The sequence below is a fragment of the Marmota marmota genome, unplaced genomic scaffold, assembly GCF_001458135.2.
Source record: "Marmota marmota marmota unplaced genomic scaffold, marMar, whole genome shotgun sequence".
In the NCBI taxonomy this organism is placed as follows: Eukaryota; Metazoa; Chordata; class Mammalia; order Rodentia; family Sciuridae; genus Marmota; species Marmota marmota.
The window spans coordinates 706,983-723,670 of record NW_026000224.1 but is presented as its reverse complement, the minus strand read 5'-3'; the positions used below and the strand labels follow the sequence as shown (position 1 = coordinate 723,670).

The following is a 16,688-nucleotide window of genomic DNA, read 5'->3' as shown; positions in this document are numbered from 1 at the left end:
GGTCACGTCCTGTTTTTCTTTTAACATTCTGTGTAAACCATGTACATCACACACATCTCTGAAACTTCCTCCTCTTCTGGTGTGTCATGGTGGATTCTATACCCGTGGGCAGGCATTCCTCATTGCACTTCTTTAGTAGGTTATTTTTTCAAACATCTGTCTGCATATTAGACGCTGACCAGGGACAGGCTTGTGAGAGGTAACCAGAGATGTGGTTAGGGGCCATGTTATAAGACTTGTCCGACAGGTGGGTGAGAGCCTCCTGCAAACACAGGAGTGACGGGAGGTCTTTGACTTGGGTTGGAGAGAGGATGTTCTGAGATCTCAGTGATACAAGGGAATCGGAGGTCGCAGGTCCCTTGGAAAGCAGATGCGCTGTCTAGATCTGAGTGACAGTGCCCAGGGGGAGGGTAATGGTTGAGGGGATGAGCAGGGTGCTCCGAAGTGGCAGTGGAGGGCTGGGGTGGAAGGCACAGCTCCAAGGTCATGGCATTGCCCACCTGGTGCTCTGGGGTCTCTGACAAGCATGGGAAGGGATTTGGAGGAAAGTCTCTGGCTTCAACTTTGTCTTGTCCCTCCTGCCCACTCGTCTTACGACCTGTTCACCCTGATCTTCTTAAACACTGACCAGTGTCTGCTTTACCTTCATGAGTGCCATGCACTGGTGAGTATGAAGTGTTACAAGCCTAAAATTGTTACATAAAAATCGTGCTGCTTGTACCTGCTACTCCTCTTAAATGTACCAAAACACCGAGTGGAGAAGACTTGGAGAGTTTAATGCTATGGATCTGAATTTGGTGTTGAGTGTGCTCACTTTAAATGACCCATGCCTGAATGTCCTGGATGGCTGACACGTGAGCAGGTCGGATGCTGTGTGAACATGACAGAGACCCTTCCTAAGTGCTTCTTCATCTTAACCACACAGGTGCAGGACAGCCGGAGCACGCGTTGAGGAGTCGCTGTTCCCTGCCACCAACACTAACGAGCTCTTGCCGTGCCTGATGAGGAGGAAGGTGAGTGTGCCCATCCGCCGCAGGCCCGGGCAACTGACCCCTAGAAGACAGGGCTTCCGGAAGTATCTTCCAGAGTCGTCTGTCACGCTGGTGATCCTGTCATCTTCTTCACGTGGTGTTTTGGCACATTATAGTTCATCTTAGCCCATGACTGCTTTGATTTATGAAAAGTGGAAATCTGTGGTTGACCCAAGTGGAAAACTAGCAGTTGCTGACCTCGGGTGCTTCAGTGTTTGCTTAGAACTCAGTTTAGACCTGTACTAAAGGTCTTTGTTCCTTGCAGAATCTCAAGAGCCCAATACAAACACATCTGAGTGTGAAAAGCCCTTTATTATTACAGGAGGTCTGCTTCACAGCTAGCGTTGGACACTGCTTGCATTGAGTCCAGTTCACATTTGAACTACCAGCCTCTTCAGTTTTTGACTTGTTTCAAAGTTTTGAGATTTGAGGGTAGCTTCCTATGAAAGTGAAAGCTAGACTAGAATCTCTGCTAGAGACTTGAAGATTTTGTCCAAACTGAATCGGGCACACGTGAACAGCTCACTTCCTATAAATGAAGCAGCCGTGGCTTCTCCAGGTGGTATGTGGAATGAGTGTGGGCTGCGTGCCCAGCAGTCTCCCGACTGCGCCAGCGGAGAGAACATCGAGGAAGCCCAGATAACACATATCTATTGATGCCCCTTCCCTCTAAATAAGCAACTTTCAGTTTGCGAGGGTCCTGGAGGACCGCCTCAGAACACACGTGTTGCACTCACCCGTGAGCTCTGCGAACCTGGGGCTCTTCATCTGTAAGTGGTGGTTACGGGGTTGCTTTTGCTTTTCCACTTGAGAGTGGGTCTCGATGGTCTGCCATTGAGGTCCTTTGTGGAACTGTCTCTGCACCGTGGTACACAGCATGGATGTGCCTCTCCCCAGGTCATATGTGTTTAGGTCATTGTCAGCCTCTGCGAAGCTTTTTACTCGTGGGACGTGTTTTGAGTTTTATATCTCCAGGTTGGATACCTAGAAATTACTGGCTCAGAATACACATTTTACATTCTATCAGAAATGTATTTCTTGATGCTGATCAATGCTGGATATGATTGTTTTTTGCTGATCTGATGCATAATGACTGCTCATATACTTGAATTCTGTCTAAAAATCAAACTTTCCTTTTCTAAATGCAATTGCAATTTTTATTTTTATACTAGGAATTGAGCCCAGGGGCTTGTTATCACTGAGCTACATCCCCAGACCTTCTTATTTTTAATTTTGTAACAGGATCTTACTAAGTTGATAAGGCTGGCCTCAAATTTGCTATTCTCTAGCCTCAGCCTCCTGGGTTACTCCGATTAGTAGGTATGCACCACTGTGCCCATTTGTAATTTGCAAATTAAACATGACTTGAGACCTTGTTTGGAAGTTCTCTGCTTTCGTCCATGTCTGTGTCTACTCCTAGCCCAGCAGTCTAGCTTGCTGCTCAAGACATACCAGGACTGTTTCTGTTTTGAGCCATTTATTGCATTATCTCCTCCCTCCATTTGGAACATGCTTCTCCCAAATCCATCCACACGACTTGGTTTCCAGCTTCCTGAAGGCTCTCTGTGAATGTTACTTTCTCCCGGGCATCTCCCGGGCATCTCCTCTGACACCTGCATGCTGAAGCTTCCTTTCCTCTGGTGCTAGCTCTCTGGTCCCTGTCTGTAGAGCTTGAGATCTCTCCCACTGCAACCGTGGGGCTTCAGTTACCAAGGATTCACAGAAGCTCAAAGTACAAAGGCTCCAAATCTACAGAGCACCTTGGAGCCAGGAGCACAGGTAGAGCCTGTCCTCTGCTGGCGGGAGGCTTAGGTGACCCTATCCCTTGTAGAGTCCTCTGGGCAAGCCATTAGTCCCTGGTGGTAAGCAGTGTCAAAGGCTGTACAGCCCGTCTCTGCACTGTGTGGCCCTACAGTTACAGAGCAGCCTCCTCGGGGCACTTCATGCTGTGCAGCCGTGTGTCTGCTGAGGTTAACCTCCGGCACCCGGGAGGTATAGTTTGAGCTGTATTTGGTAACCATTTCTTACCAGTAGTGCAAGATTCTTGATGCCAAGGATCTTTCTAGGTAATAAGGCCAGTGCCAGACACATAACATTGTCAGTAAATGATTGAATAATGCATTACTAAAAGTCGAATCCTGAGAACGAAAGTGTGGGGATTAGCCTTGAAGGACTAGAAGCAGTTCACGCTAAGACTAAGGAAATTGACTAGGTTCCATGTCAGCTAGTTGGGGCTGTGGCTTCAACCTGGAGAGCTTGGGTGCAGGGCGGAGGGCAAGTTGGGATAGTCATGGGATTCTGGGCTCAAGAGCGGAACAGAAGGGTCAAGCCAAGGACAGAAGGCAGGAAAGTCAGAGCTGAGGTGGTCTCAAAGGGATGTCTGTCTCCTTTCTGTTCAAGGATGAAAAGGCTAGAAAGTTAGCTGAGGCTTTGGATCCCAGGTGTGAGATTGAGGTGTTGGTGAGTAGTTAGGATTTGGATTTCACTGGCTGAATGGAGTTACTGTGGCTTAAAGGCAAGGAGGAAAGACTAAATGATTGTTTCCTTCTTTAGTTATAGTACTACAATACAAAGTGATTATTTTATGTCATGATTTTTGGAGGGAAAATGATGTGAGGATAGCAAAAAATATGAAGAAGCTAGTTCTACGAATTTTCGAGGAAAATGAGTGTCAAGAGCCAGGAAACACTGCATGGTACACAGCCTTTCATTTAAACTCTCGAATTCTGTCCCTTTTAAAATTTCCAATTTACATATATGCAAAAAATATTAGTGATATTTAAAAGATTATATCAGAAATGTATGGGAAAGAGTGTTTCCTATCTTAAAACCAATTGTGATATGGTATTGATTTTTATGTCCCCTTTCCACAGCGTAAGTGTATGCAGCCCAAAGATTTTATTCCTAAAACACCAGAAAATGACAAAAGACTTCAAAGGAAATTTGAGAAGATGACTGAAGAGCTACAGAAGCAAAAGATGACCCCAGGTAGGCCCAGCCTCGGGCAACAGCCCTGGCCCTGGGTTCACTCCTGCCCTGTGGGCCCAAGGGCCACAAGTAAGACCCAGTGGCCTTAGCCTAGGAAGGAGCACGGAGCTGATGTGGGGCCTGCTGGGAGCCCAGCAGACGTCAGGGGCCAGCACGGTCTCCATCGTTTACCAGATTGGTGGAACCTTTGGGAGTGATCATAGAAGAAAAGCAACCTTGCTAAGCCTTGTTGAAACAGTTCCGTTGGTTTGTCTTTTTATTGATACTAGTTCTTATCTGAAATAAGCAAACCTTAAATGCTGTATCCTTCTGGAGTTGGGAACACCAGACCTGCTGCCAGGGGTGGCTGTATTGAGCTTGTGAGCTGGGGTTCCTGGGAGCAGCTCTGGAACCTGGGTCTACACCACGTGTAGGAGCTCGGTTGCTTTCAGCTTTGCAGCCTCTTCATAGCCATGTGATTCCGAGGTATTTCCTCATCTTTAAGTGAGGACGCAGGGTCTGAGGTAGGTCTGAGACCAGGTGGGTGCTGTGCCCATCACAATGCCAGGGCATGGCCTGTGCAGCGCAGTGCCAGCCAACACTGCAGTGGCACCCATCCGTGCTGGCGTGATGCTGATGGAGAAGGCTATGGGCTTACAAGGAGTCACATTGTGGAAATGCAAAGCTGTTCTCTTGAGCTTACATTTAATTTTTGTTGTCAGATAATGACTCATCGATGTATAGTCCCACAACTCAAATTAGTGACCACCACAGCACAATGGAGAAGAGATTACAAGACATGAAGGAGAGGAGGGAAAATCTTTCCCCTACATGTAAGTGGTCTTATAAAATGAAACTTGGGCAGGCAGGTGAATAATTATGGTGGAAAGTTTTTAAACTGGATATTTTTAGCTTTTCCTCATTTCTAACACTTTGACCTATTTCAGTAAAGATCTTTTCATTGTTTTTTTCCAGGAAGTCTTCGTTAAGAACTTTTATTGGGCATACAGTATCCTCCAGGTTTAAAATCCTCTGTAGTGTCTTGTAACGTTTTCAACTAGTTGGGTAACGGCTAAGCACGTTCTAACAGAACCCTGTAGCCAAGGGTGAAAGTTCCTCTTCCTCCAGTTCCGCCCTTCTGCAAGGGGATCTCTGTCAGATCATCTTCACGCCATCACTTATCTGTGTGCACATGATAGAGGCTGGGTTTCTGCGTGGAGCTGTGATTTAGTCTTTACTGCAGTTGGATCATGGTATATACATTTTAATTCTCCCACTTTTTGTTATAACCCCACCTGCATCTCTTACAAACACTTATTTTCCTGTGTACTTTGTGTATTTCTGAATATAAAGACAGGATTTAAAACTTGGATAGATTGAAATGACACTTCAAAACTGTGGGGCCTTTTACCCTACATCATTATTTACCGTAATGCTCATTCTCCATGCTTGGAAAACTGGATGGCACTAGCTTCTAAGTCTTTCAGTCTGGAGGCTGAACAACTGTATTTTTGTTAGTTCTCTTGGATTTTTAGTGAGGTTGAATGTCTTCATATGATTGACTTTTTTGATTTGCCAATTTTTTTATGTAATCAATAATTGCCTTTGAATTTTATGTTCATTTGCTTATTATTCTTATGTATGAGCTTTCTATAAGGTCAGACCTTTAACCTGTCTTACTGCACCTGTATCCAAGAGGTTGGTTTTAGCTACATACAACACAGAAAGAAACAAACTGACTTGGGTTAGAATTGCATTACTCTGTCAAGTCAGAAGTAGGCCATTGGGCTTGAGTGACCTTCTGTGGTGTCCTAAGACTTGAGGTTCCCACCTTCTGTTTTCCTTCCTTGGTGCCTTTCCATTCCAAGATCTAACTTCAGCCTAGTAAGCTCCAACCACCTTCCCAGACATGACCGCCCATCCCACCCGATACTCCTGCCTGAGTCCGTTGGCGGGACTTAGCTGATGACCGCTCCTGGCTATAGCCAGGACTGCAGTGCAGCCTGGGAGACGGTCAGGCTCTGTGAAGAGGGAACTGAGAGTGGACCTGGTGGAGCGAGCTGGGCATCCAGACTGCTGGGACGTGTGACCACCTACATGAGCCAACCTGCCTTGGTCTTGACGTGTCAGTTACGTTGTGGAGTTGGTCCTGCCTCCCGAGTCTGGCGTGGTTCAAAACTCAACGTGGAGAACTTTCTCCAGGGTCACCTTCCTTCCCTGAGTTTATTCTCTTTACAACTATTTTTAACTGGAGAATGAACTCGGGGGCACTCGACCACTGAGCCACGTCCCCAGCCTGTTTTGTACTTTATCAGAGACGGTCTCACTGAGTTGCTTAGCACCTCGCATTTGCTGAGGCTGGCTTTGTACTCATGATCCCCCTGCCTCAGTTTCCCAAGCTGCTGAGATTTACAGGCCTGCGCCACCGCACCTGGCTAGATTACTCTGTTTGCATTTATGTTTGATCAAAGTGTTCACAGAAAAGTATCCTCAGCGTCTCTTTAAAAGACGTCTTTGGGTATAGACCTGAACATGCCTTTGGCTTCTCATCTGTCGCAGTGCGCAGGTGACAGACAGGCTACCTTTGTTACGTCATTCTTGTTTTGACCAAAACCTCCAGGGCTTCTCGACCTCAGTGCTGCTGGCATTATGGGGTGGGTGATTCTGTTGTGGGACTGTCCTGCGCATGGTGGCATGCCCAGCAACCCTGGCCTCTGGTCACATCCCTCCTACAGATACTCAGGATCTGCTGGGAGATCCAAGCTCCCAGTGAGAGCTATGGCTCTGGTAGGGAAGTAACCATGGTGAGCTTCCTGCTGACAGGGCCGAGGTCCTCAAGTAGGAAAACGGACAGAGCCTCCGCCTCCCCTTGTTGGGACTCTGATTAGCTTCATCAAGTTGAGTTTGTTTTCCTTTAAAGATTTCAGCTGAGCTTTGTGGGGTTTTGAGGTTTTGTTACTGTGCTGGGGCTCGAACCAAGGGCCTCAGACATGCTAAGCAAAGCCCTGACTGAGCTATGTCCCCAGCCCCTTCTGGTCTTTGATTCTGTGTGATTTAATGCTTTTTAAATAATATGCCTGCATCAGATTATTCACGATTCCTCTCTGAGAGTTTTGACTGGGGATTTTTGTGCTTCCTGTTTGTATTCAGTCTGGAGTGGCGGACCTGAGGAGCAAGTTGGTGTGCGTGGGGCATACATGAATCCATCTCAACTTTGTCTTATCTGCTAGAAAATACTGAAGCTGAGAATGTTTCATTTTGTTGACAGCTTCCCAGATGACTGAGCAGTCCCATGAGAAGCCAGGTAACCCTGCGTCTGCGTGTGAAGCGACTTTGAACATTTCACCTGATATTTTGTGTTCAGGTAAAATTATTTTCTTTGTGATATTTAAGATTCAGAAATAACTTTCTCTCTTCGTTTCATATAGTTCCATTGAGTAGAACATCTAGGTATACCTAGAACTCATAAATTTCACCCCCAAATTTGGTATTGTAATAAATTAAGACCTGAGAAATGCATAAGTTAAATCTCCTTTTTTGGTTCCTGTGGGTTTTCTCTTATGCATTTGTTTCTTGCTACAGAATCAATTGCTCATCTTTAAAACTTGTATGAACTGACCTGCACACCGTTTAAATAGGCCCGAGACAGTCAGCTGAGTTGCTCGTCACGCTGTTCAGTGAACACGTGGGGTGTGTTGAGGGGTCAGCGGGTGTGTATGTGTCATTCTAACGGGGCCTTGGTTCACTGGGGATGACTTCTCTGGTTGTGCTGGGTTTCCTAGATTTCTCATCCGTCCCACAAGAGGGCCTGAACAATGACAGTCAAGGACTGCTAATGTCTGAGATGTTCTGGGGCCTCCCCATGGAGGCTGCAGCAGTGGCAAGGCCCAGGTGTTGAGCCGTTGGGAGGTTCGGGCCCCTTCCCCTGCCTGGTCGCTCCCTGTCATCCCTTCTGTGTTGGCTGAGGTCATTTGCCCAGTTACCTAAAGTTCCCTTTTTGTACCCCTGGTTTCCCACGGGTTGGAAATGGAGGGTGATGGCAGGGATCGCGGGTTACCGCGCACGGGCGCTGCTCTGCCCAACTTCCTGCTGCCTCGGGTCCAGGCTCCCGTCAGCCCTGTGAGTTAGGGCACCACCACACCCACCCTGCCGGAGGGGACCAGCACGCAGGGAGGCCAAGCAGCTTGTGCAGGGTCCCCGGTTTGTGAGGGGCAAACCCAGGCTTCGAACTTGAGGAGTTGGACTCAGAATGCGTTCTCTGGACGACCATCCCGTTGCACGTTGGCATTTTGGAAAGTGACGAGCGTATGCACCTCCACAGGCCAGTCAGTGACTCATATTTCCAGCTTCTTCCCCGAAGACAGGTTGACCTAGGCATAGCATGGCCCTGCCCTACGGATTCTAGGAAAGTTCTTCCTTTGGTTCTTCCTCTGGGGGGGCGGGGTGGGCATTAAAGATTGATCCTATGGGTGCTCTACCATTTTTTTTTTTCTTTTAACTTTGAGATAAGTTCACACGGTTGCTGAGACTGGCCTCAAACTTGTGATCCTCCTGCCTCAGCCTCCTGAGTTGCTAGATAATAAGTGTATGCTACTGCACCCAACGTTGAACTTGGTTTTTAAAAGTAGAGGTGGAGTGATCTCGGAAAGTTACAGCAACCTATGTTGCTTCCAGACTGTGTAGCCAAAGTGGGGGCCTCCAGCCAGCCAGCAGGCCGTGTCCACAGCGGAGCCAGGCCTGGGCTAGACACGGCTGTCCTCTAGCAGTCTGTGGCACGGTGAGCAGGACAGTCACCATGGCAGGTGTGGTGCACGTTGGTGCCACAGGAGAACCTGGCTGACTAGCCTAGACCTGGCTGCTGCTCAAGGGAGTTTTGGAGGATGGATCATACCCAGAGGGTCCGAGTCGAGGGAAGTGGGGAGGAGTGTGGAAGGGTGCAGAGTGTGCAGGTGGTGTGCAGCAGCCCAGCATTGCTCTCGGGGAAACGGCTCCTGGTCTCAGCAGCCTGGTCTCCCTAGTGGGTCACTTTTGAGTATAAATAGGATATAAGGCCTTTACTGGAGGCAGGAAGGCCGAGGCAAGCTGTGGTAACTGGGGCACTGTTTCCCGAAATTGGCACACGACCTAATCTGAGTGACCCAGGACACTCTACCGCTGAGCCACCTCCCTGGCCCTTTTGACTCTTTTAGACTGAGTTGCTGAGGCTGGCCTTGAACTTATAGTCCTTCTGCCCTGGCCTCAGAGCTGCTGGGATTACAGGTGTGCACTGCCACACCTGGCTGAACTGTATAATGTGGGAGACCAACCTCGCTCGTGACTGAGTTAATTCCCCTGCTGGGCGATGTGGCTTCAGTCACCCATGCTGCTAGACTGCCCTGCTCTTCTAGGGTTCGAGTGACTGTCTTCATACCCAGGCTTGTCTTCCTACAGCCCCGTGGGTGAAGCTATGCTCACCTGTTCCTTTGTAATATAACCCCTTGCCCTCTTTAGGATAGAATGTTCCATGGAAGTGCCTTGTGTGTGTCCCCTACTCTTATTGTGCCCTTGGGTGTGGCCTACCCAGATGTCAGTCAGCCTGCTGACAGTGGACATCATGAAGATAGGTTCAGCCCCCTGAAACCTGACCTCTTGCCTCATTTGAATAGCTTCTCAAGAGAGTGTGTGCTCTCTCTTCGGACCCTTAAGGTCAGAGGAGCCGTCACAGCGACCCCAAAGAAAATATTTGCCTCCTGTGTGGTTATTTTGCGCACCCAGTTAGCCCAGTTTACCTGGAGTGACCCCTGAGCCTTTTAGTGGCGAACAAAAACCCGGCAGTATAATATTTAAACCATTTTTAAAACGTTAGGTCTTTATGTTTTTCAGACGACTTCTTTGCTGGTGGCTCGCGCTCACCTTTGGATGCTTTCCGTGGAGAATCGAGATGTAGAAACCAGGGAAGCCAATCGGGAAGGACTAGTAATGGAACTAGAAGTGATACGTGCACATCCTCGTGTGTGTTAGAAACAGACAGCACTTGTTCACCAGCTCTGTCTGGTCGCCTCTGTCCGTCAAGCCCTCAGAGATCCGTGAGTCCTCTTTCAGAGGAGGAGAGGAGTTGGCAGAAAGACGCTGTAGGAGGAGCAGTCGCCCCCGACGGGAGGCCAGCCGAGGGTGTGTCTGAGGACCGCTCCACAGCGCCTGCTTCCACGGTGTTGGTGCACTCACGGCCCTGCAGCGCCTCCCCCAGGTGGGAGGGAGCATCCGTGGGCTTGGGCTCACCTCCAGAAGAGCAGGTGAAGAAAAGGAGACTCGGTCGAAAGCCTGTCACGCCCAGGTCGCAGCTCGGGTTGAAGCGTGGCCTGCTGCTAGCCGCCAGGCCTGCCCCCGCCACTCCTGATGGTGGGGAGTCCTACGAGGACTACTTCTCACCTGAAAACCTGAGGGAAAGGGGTTCGGAGCAGTCTGCTGCCGGATCTCCACTGCCAAGCCCTGCGCAGCTCGGCTGCAGGAGTCTTTCTAAGAGGAGGGGAACGAGTTTAATAGAAATGGCTGATTTTTCCTGCATTGGTGGAAGCCCCAGATCGGTCCCTGTGACTCAGCTAACAGCAAAAACTTGCTCCCAACTTCAGAAGCCTGAAAAATGTCAAGAGAACCCAGATTCCGGTCGCACAGCTGCAGGGGAGACGCCTGCCGCCGAGGACGGCCAGGGAGGCACGGGGCAGGCTGAAGACGCTCGCCCACGTGGAAGCCCTGCGCCACCAGAAGAACGCGAGGGCGACTTGTGTCCCCCCAAGCGAAGCGGGGAGGACGTGAGAGGGTCCCTTTGTGTACAAAGCAGGCAGGAAAAAGGCTCCCCTTCCTCCATGCTGGACCCTGCCAACGCCGGGTGCCTCACCTCCAAACTGAATTTTGAAGCTGATTATAATGTGGAGAAATCTACAGAAGAGAAGGAAAACCTGCCCACGGCATATAGCGCAAGTATGTGGATCTTTTTAATATTATGAAAGTCTGTATCAGTGCGTCCATACTTAAAACCTACCGCAGTCTTCATAATTTACACTGTTCTTCTGACTTTAAAGACGGCGTTTGCTATGTCCCAGTGGTAAATCTTAGGGGTGCTTGCTTGCCCTGTGGACTTGTCGGCCAGCTCTAGTTAATACACTTCCCCAAGCTTTCTCCCTGGTACAGGTGAAAGGGACAGGAGTCCTGGCAGGACAGTTGGCCGGGCAGCGCTTGTCTCGCCCTTTGTGGGCTCCCTGTGGCACACCAGGACTTGAAAATCTGGGCTCACACCCGGCAGCTGTTCATATAGCAGGAAATTAAGATGGCATGAGCTGGTGATTCTGTCAAGGAAGGAGGTGTGAAAGGGACAACTTGGAAACATCAGCCTTTATTTTTGAAGCAGGTTTGGGTGATGTTAACTTTATTCCTGTCTGTACTCTAATTGTAACTATTATGATGACTTATTTATTATTTATTGAGCAGCATAATGACTATGTAGAACGTCAGCGATTGCAGTAGAAGTAGTAATGATAAACATTTGGCACTTCATTGAAAATTCTTGGCTCTGACCATCCTTACCTAAAGATTTGGGTAAAACCTGAATAAGACTCGGTTGACTCCAAGTTGTTTCTCTAGTATTCCAGTGGTTTTAACCACCATTTTCAAGAGGGAGAAGTCACCAGGAGTGAAGTAACCGGAAGTGTTGCGTATCTTCTCCTGGATTATAAATTCTCCAGAGTTGTCTCACTAAAAATATTAATATAATTTTCGATATTTTAACCCTGATATTTATCTTAACATGTCAAATTGTAGCTTGAGCTTAGTGTTGTCAAATTGTAGACTCGTGTTGCCTCTAAAGTGGGTGTGAAGTAGTTCGCAGTGGGCTGTTCTGGTGGTCAGAACACCATGCTCTTCAGCCCATGCTCTTATTCTGTTTTTATCTAGTGTATTTTTAAGGTTTTGAATAGCTTTTAGTGACATGCACACATGAATTACGTGTAAGAACACTGATTCCAGACAGTGTCGCCCCTGAAATCCCAGTGTCGATGAGAGTAGAGCAGTCCTGGGGACTGACGTGGCTCTTGTTGCAGGGCTGAGCCGGGGTGTCCCCAGCCCTGAGTGCCTGGCTTCAGTGGGAGAGGACGAGGGGCCAGGGCTGGTTGCCTCCCTAGGACTTGGAGACGTTAGACTGTGAGGGTGGGTGTGGGCCATCACACGGGTGTGCATGCAGCTCCTGTGTGACTTGTCTGACTCGGATGGGAACCGTGTGTGTGCCTGGTGTAGGGCATCTTCTGGAGTCTTGTGCCTCTCTTCATTCACATCATCCCCAAGAGACAGAAATCATCAGATCCTGGGGCAAGAAGAGACTTCCATGCTGTGTAGCCCGGTCGACCCTCTTACTTGGAGAGTAGTGGAGACTCATTGATGAAGTATCTGCTGTCGGCCACTAGGTCTCGGGCGAACCGCCTCTTAGGGGAACCTACCACTGCAAAACCTTGAAGCCCTCAGTTACACGGACAGGCGCTCCTGCCGCACCGTAGCTGCGAGCAGGAGAGGCAGCCCCCTTCAGACGAGGCCTCTCCAGACCTTCCATGCTGAAAGAGTCTTTTCAGTTCACTTGTGCTTTTTGCTGTTTTCAACGTCTCATGTGTGGAAAGGTTTCAAGAGCAAGTTACAAAGACTCTGTGATAAATAAGACTTAATTGTGTTTAAGATGTTGACTTCGTTTCCATGTTTTAACTTACAGGCAATGCACGTGTTTGTTCACATTGTAGTAAAGGTGTTGGGTGAGGTGGCAGCTCTCGGGTGGCCCAGGTCACCAGTGCAGAGGTGGAAAAGGGCCAGTGGCTGTTACTGGAACCATTTTGATCCACATCCAAAGTGACGGCCAACATGAACGTCCTAAGGCAGTTTGCAGGAGCAGGGTGGCCAGAGCAGCCACGAGCCCTTGAGCTGGAGCCGGGGATGGCCTGCGTCCCCAGGAAGACCAGCGGTTTTAATTGGCTTTTCAGTGTGATGAAGTCCCTTGGGTGCTTGGAGCACAAGAGTAATGAAATGTGATGTTTTAAGTGGACCCTGGATGTTTTGGGGAGCAGACTGGCTTACACCTATTGCTGGAGGCAATCACTGTTGACCTTGTCCTTCAGACAGACACCTGAGTGTGCAGAGGGACAAACATTAACGGGATGCTTGTGCATATGTATCCTGTTGCCTTGAAGTTTGTTGCCTTTTTAAAGTTAAAATGCCATATTTCCATGATGGTATTGATATGCTTCATTTTTTATTAATCTATATCAAGAGTCAGTAATTTTCTGTGATGAATCAGTAAATATTTTGGGGTTTGTGGGCCAAGTCAAGGCTTGTAGGTACTTGGGCAGATAAGACATTTTCAGTTTTAATGAAACAAACCCTGAGTAAATTTTTTATAATGTAGGGCTATTGAGAATAGACCTCTTTGGTGTGGAGAATAATATTGAGGCTCAAATTGAGTTTTCCTGTCACAAATTATTAAGTGTTCATTAAGACTGATGTGTAATAAGACATCTTAATAAGATTTTCCCTATTTCACCTGGGAAAAGGCCTTTGCATAATAGGTTTTGTCAAATTCTGATACCAGTCCAGGAGCGAACGATTTTCATGGTGCATGTTTGCTGCTGAGAAGGTATCATGAAATTTGAGACTGCCCATTGCTGTGCCTTTCAGAATGTCCTTGCAGTACAGATTTGTCAGTTGGAAGTTAGAAGGCAGCTCAGCTGTGCTGGTGGAGGGATTTTTGAAGTGAGAACATCTTTGCTCCTGCATCAGGTCCGGAGAATGCTGCAGTCCAGCTGCAGCAAAATAACCGGGGGGTGACGAACAACTTTTGTAGATTGATACAGCAGGAGAGGGAGCCGTTTATTGTAGGACAACAGAGGTATTTATACATTCCATATAGCTTATCTAATTAACATAAACTAGATACAGCAGTCAACCAATAAGGAATCTCCACACTTAATGGCTCGCTGGAGTTACTTCACAAACCACTCCCTCTGGCAAAATGCCAGGCGCCATCCAGACTTGTTTACAGACTCTAACAGGAGAACACTGCTGTAGCTCAAGGAAAATGTCCACAGCAAATTCAGATAGGCCTGGAGAGTCCACGAGATGAGGTTTCAGTACGCTGCTGAAGCTGGCCTGGAACTCCTGGTCGTCCCACCTCAGCCTCCTGGGTAGCTGGGGTGACAGGTGTGCACCACTGTGTCCTTGAGGGCCAAGATGGGAAGGCTGCAGAGAAACATCCCTCCTGCTCGAGGTGCTGACCACGGCCTTTCAGCCACCTGACATTGGTTTGAACTGCCGAGCTGGGCTCCTACTTGCCTCACTGATGAAGGGGGCAGAAGGGTGCTGTGTGGCCATCCACAGAAGCCAGTCCTTTTCACACTGCACCCCACTCCTGCCCCCTGGTTTGATGCAGATTTCTCCTGTGCCATGTGATGGGAATTTACGTGTCAGCATTTTGTACACGCGGGCTATCTGAGCAACTCGGCGAGTCCAGCTGCCAGATTCTTTTTCATAGCTAGTAGTCGTGAGCTGTTGGAGATTGATGGTTAACTACTCTTCTAGCTGTCTACCAGGTCTTAATGAAGCAAGTTTCAGACAACGTGATTCGGGTATCTGTTGACAAGCAGAGGAATCTGTCCACCAGAGGGCAGATGTGCTGAAGCCCCAGTCTGTCCCTGCTTGACTGTCCATACTTTATCTGAAAGGTTGACCAGTATTCTTGGCACACGTGTCTGATCTTCTCAGCTACCAGGTATCTTCAGTTAGATGCTTAGGATGCCATTGAGGGATGCCAGCTGTAGCTCACTCTGGATTTCCAGGCTCTGTGTGAGTAGGGTTCGCCCCGGAGCATTTAAACCGATCCATTTTTGGAAGCCCGTGAATTTTACCAGTTAAACTTTAACATCTACTGGGCTGATGAATCAGCTAGTGATGTCACCAAGTTCAGCTCACTTGTCACACCCCTGTGGCAGGTAACAAAGCCTCCAGTGTTGGCCTGAAGGACTCTAGAAGCTGGCTTGGAGTATGGTCTGCTAGTGTTGTGGCCGATGCTTCTGGAGTGGTCTGGTGGCCTGTGCTGCTGTTGTCACGAGATGCTTCACCTTGCTGGTCTGGTCTGTGACAGATGTCCTGCTGCCTGTACTGACTTCAGGTGGGCGTGGCCCCTGCCTGCATCTCTGCCTGGGAAGGACCATGCGGTGGCACCCTGGCTCTGAAGGAGTGCCTGCCTAGAGGAGGTCAGTAGGGCTCAAGTTGAGGTTTATTTACATCACAACTGAGAACTAGCGGCAAAAATGCTACAGTACTTGTGGAGGGCATGTATGTATAGAATGCATAATCCCAAGGCAGAGAATCGCATCTTTACATTGCATTTGCACCATTGAGCAAGCTTGAGAATCCTGGTGTTTTTTAAAGTCGTTAAAATCATCAACATACACCTTCTTAAAATTTTAGTTAAGGTATTTTGTATGTGCTTTGAGAACTAACCCATCCACTCATAGGCATTTAGGTGTTCATATCTGATAGTCTGTACATTTCAGTATTTCTTCATTCAAGAGGAAGTGTAGATTATTGTAGCAAATAAGTGTACATGAATTCCTTAAATATTTTAAATTAAAGAGTAACTATTGCACTTCTGGATGATTCAGCTCATCTAAGTTTGGCAAGGAGAGCATTTCTCGGCCCTCTTCCCACAGTCTGCCCCACTCCCTGGGGCCTTAAGCTGCAGGCAGTCTGAACAGCTCAGCATGGATGTCAGCTAAAACAGGAAGGTTGGCTATGAGGCAGGCAGGCTGCAATCGTTTAACCGACTGGTTACGCGTTTTCGTCAGTCAGATGTTTGCATCTATTATATGCAGGGTGTTCAGACAGATGCAGGTAATGTTAATACGGAGCTCACCTCTTCCCTTGGGAGGTTAGGCAAATAGGAAAGATAGTCAAGCCACTGAATGCCAGGGAATTCAAAAGGTGCAGAAAACTCCCCATGGGAAAATTTTGTAGTGTTAAAATATGGGTTCTATGTAAGTTCTATGTCTGAATGGAAGTTTCTGCTTTATAATTATCTCAATCTATTGTAGACCATGATTAGATTATCCCCTCCCCCAAAGTTAAAGTGAGCTTGGTTGTAACGGCTGAGAGCACAGTCCCAGATGAGGCTTGCTTGTGTGGAGCCTGTTAATGAACTGCACATATCCCAGTGGTGGGAAGGGTCTATCTTGTCTTAAGGTTTTTTCCCCACACTTTTAAGCTTTTTGCATTCTTCTTAAATTCATTATTCATATCTTGGACTCAAATATTCCCATTAAAAAGTTCCCATTAGGATAATATTTAGATGGTATTATGCTTATTTGCATGTTAAAATCACAGGTTCTTAAATTGCCTTCAGAAGCCTTTTTGGCCCTTGGATTCTGCATGGTGCTCCTACACGTGACTCACTTGTCTCCATACACCAGTGTCCTTCACCTGCATGCCTGTCCTGGAGTAGAAAGTGGGATGTGCAAAAGGCAGACCTTGGAAAGGAGAGCTTATTTGTTTCCAGGCAGACCTTCAACATGGGCTGCTCTCCTCTTTCTCAGCACTCTCTTCCCCTCTCCGTCCTTCCCTGGGACTTGATTCACTACTGTCCTCATGCTGCCTTAGCCTGGTCCTCCCTCTGCAGGGACCCCATCC

General features: G+C 48.1%; 1 protein-coding gene across 4 annotated transcripts in view; it reads left to right on the top strand.

Annotated features, from left to right (window-relative positions):
* Nucleotides 1-16,688, top strand: part of Mcph1 (microcephalin 1) — a 195,610-nt gene that overhangs the window by 20,696 nt on the left and 158,226 nt on the right. For all 4 annotated transcript variants that reach the window (XM_048792824.1, XM_015504640.2, XM_048792823.1 and 1 more), the window contains exons 3-7: nucleotides 926-1,013; nucleotides 3,905-4,019; nucleotides 4,721-4,831; nucleotides 7,267-7,362; nucleotides 9,861-10,955. In XM_048792824.1, the coding sequence (XP_048648781.1) occupies nucleotides 926-1,013; nucleotides 3,905-4,019; nucleotides 4,721-4,831; nucleotides 7,267-7,362; nucleotides 9,861-10,955 (1,505 nt within the window). The remainder of the gene's footprint in view (nucleotides 1-925; nucleotides 1,014-3,904; nucleotides 4,020-4,720; nucleotides 4,832-7,266; nucleotides 7,363-9,860; nucleotides 10,956-16,688) is intronic.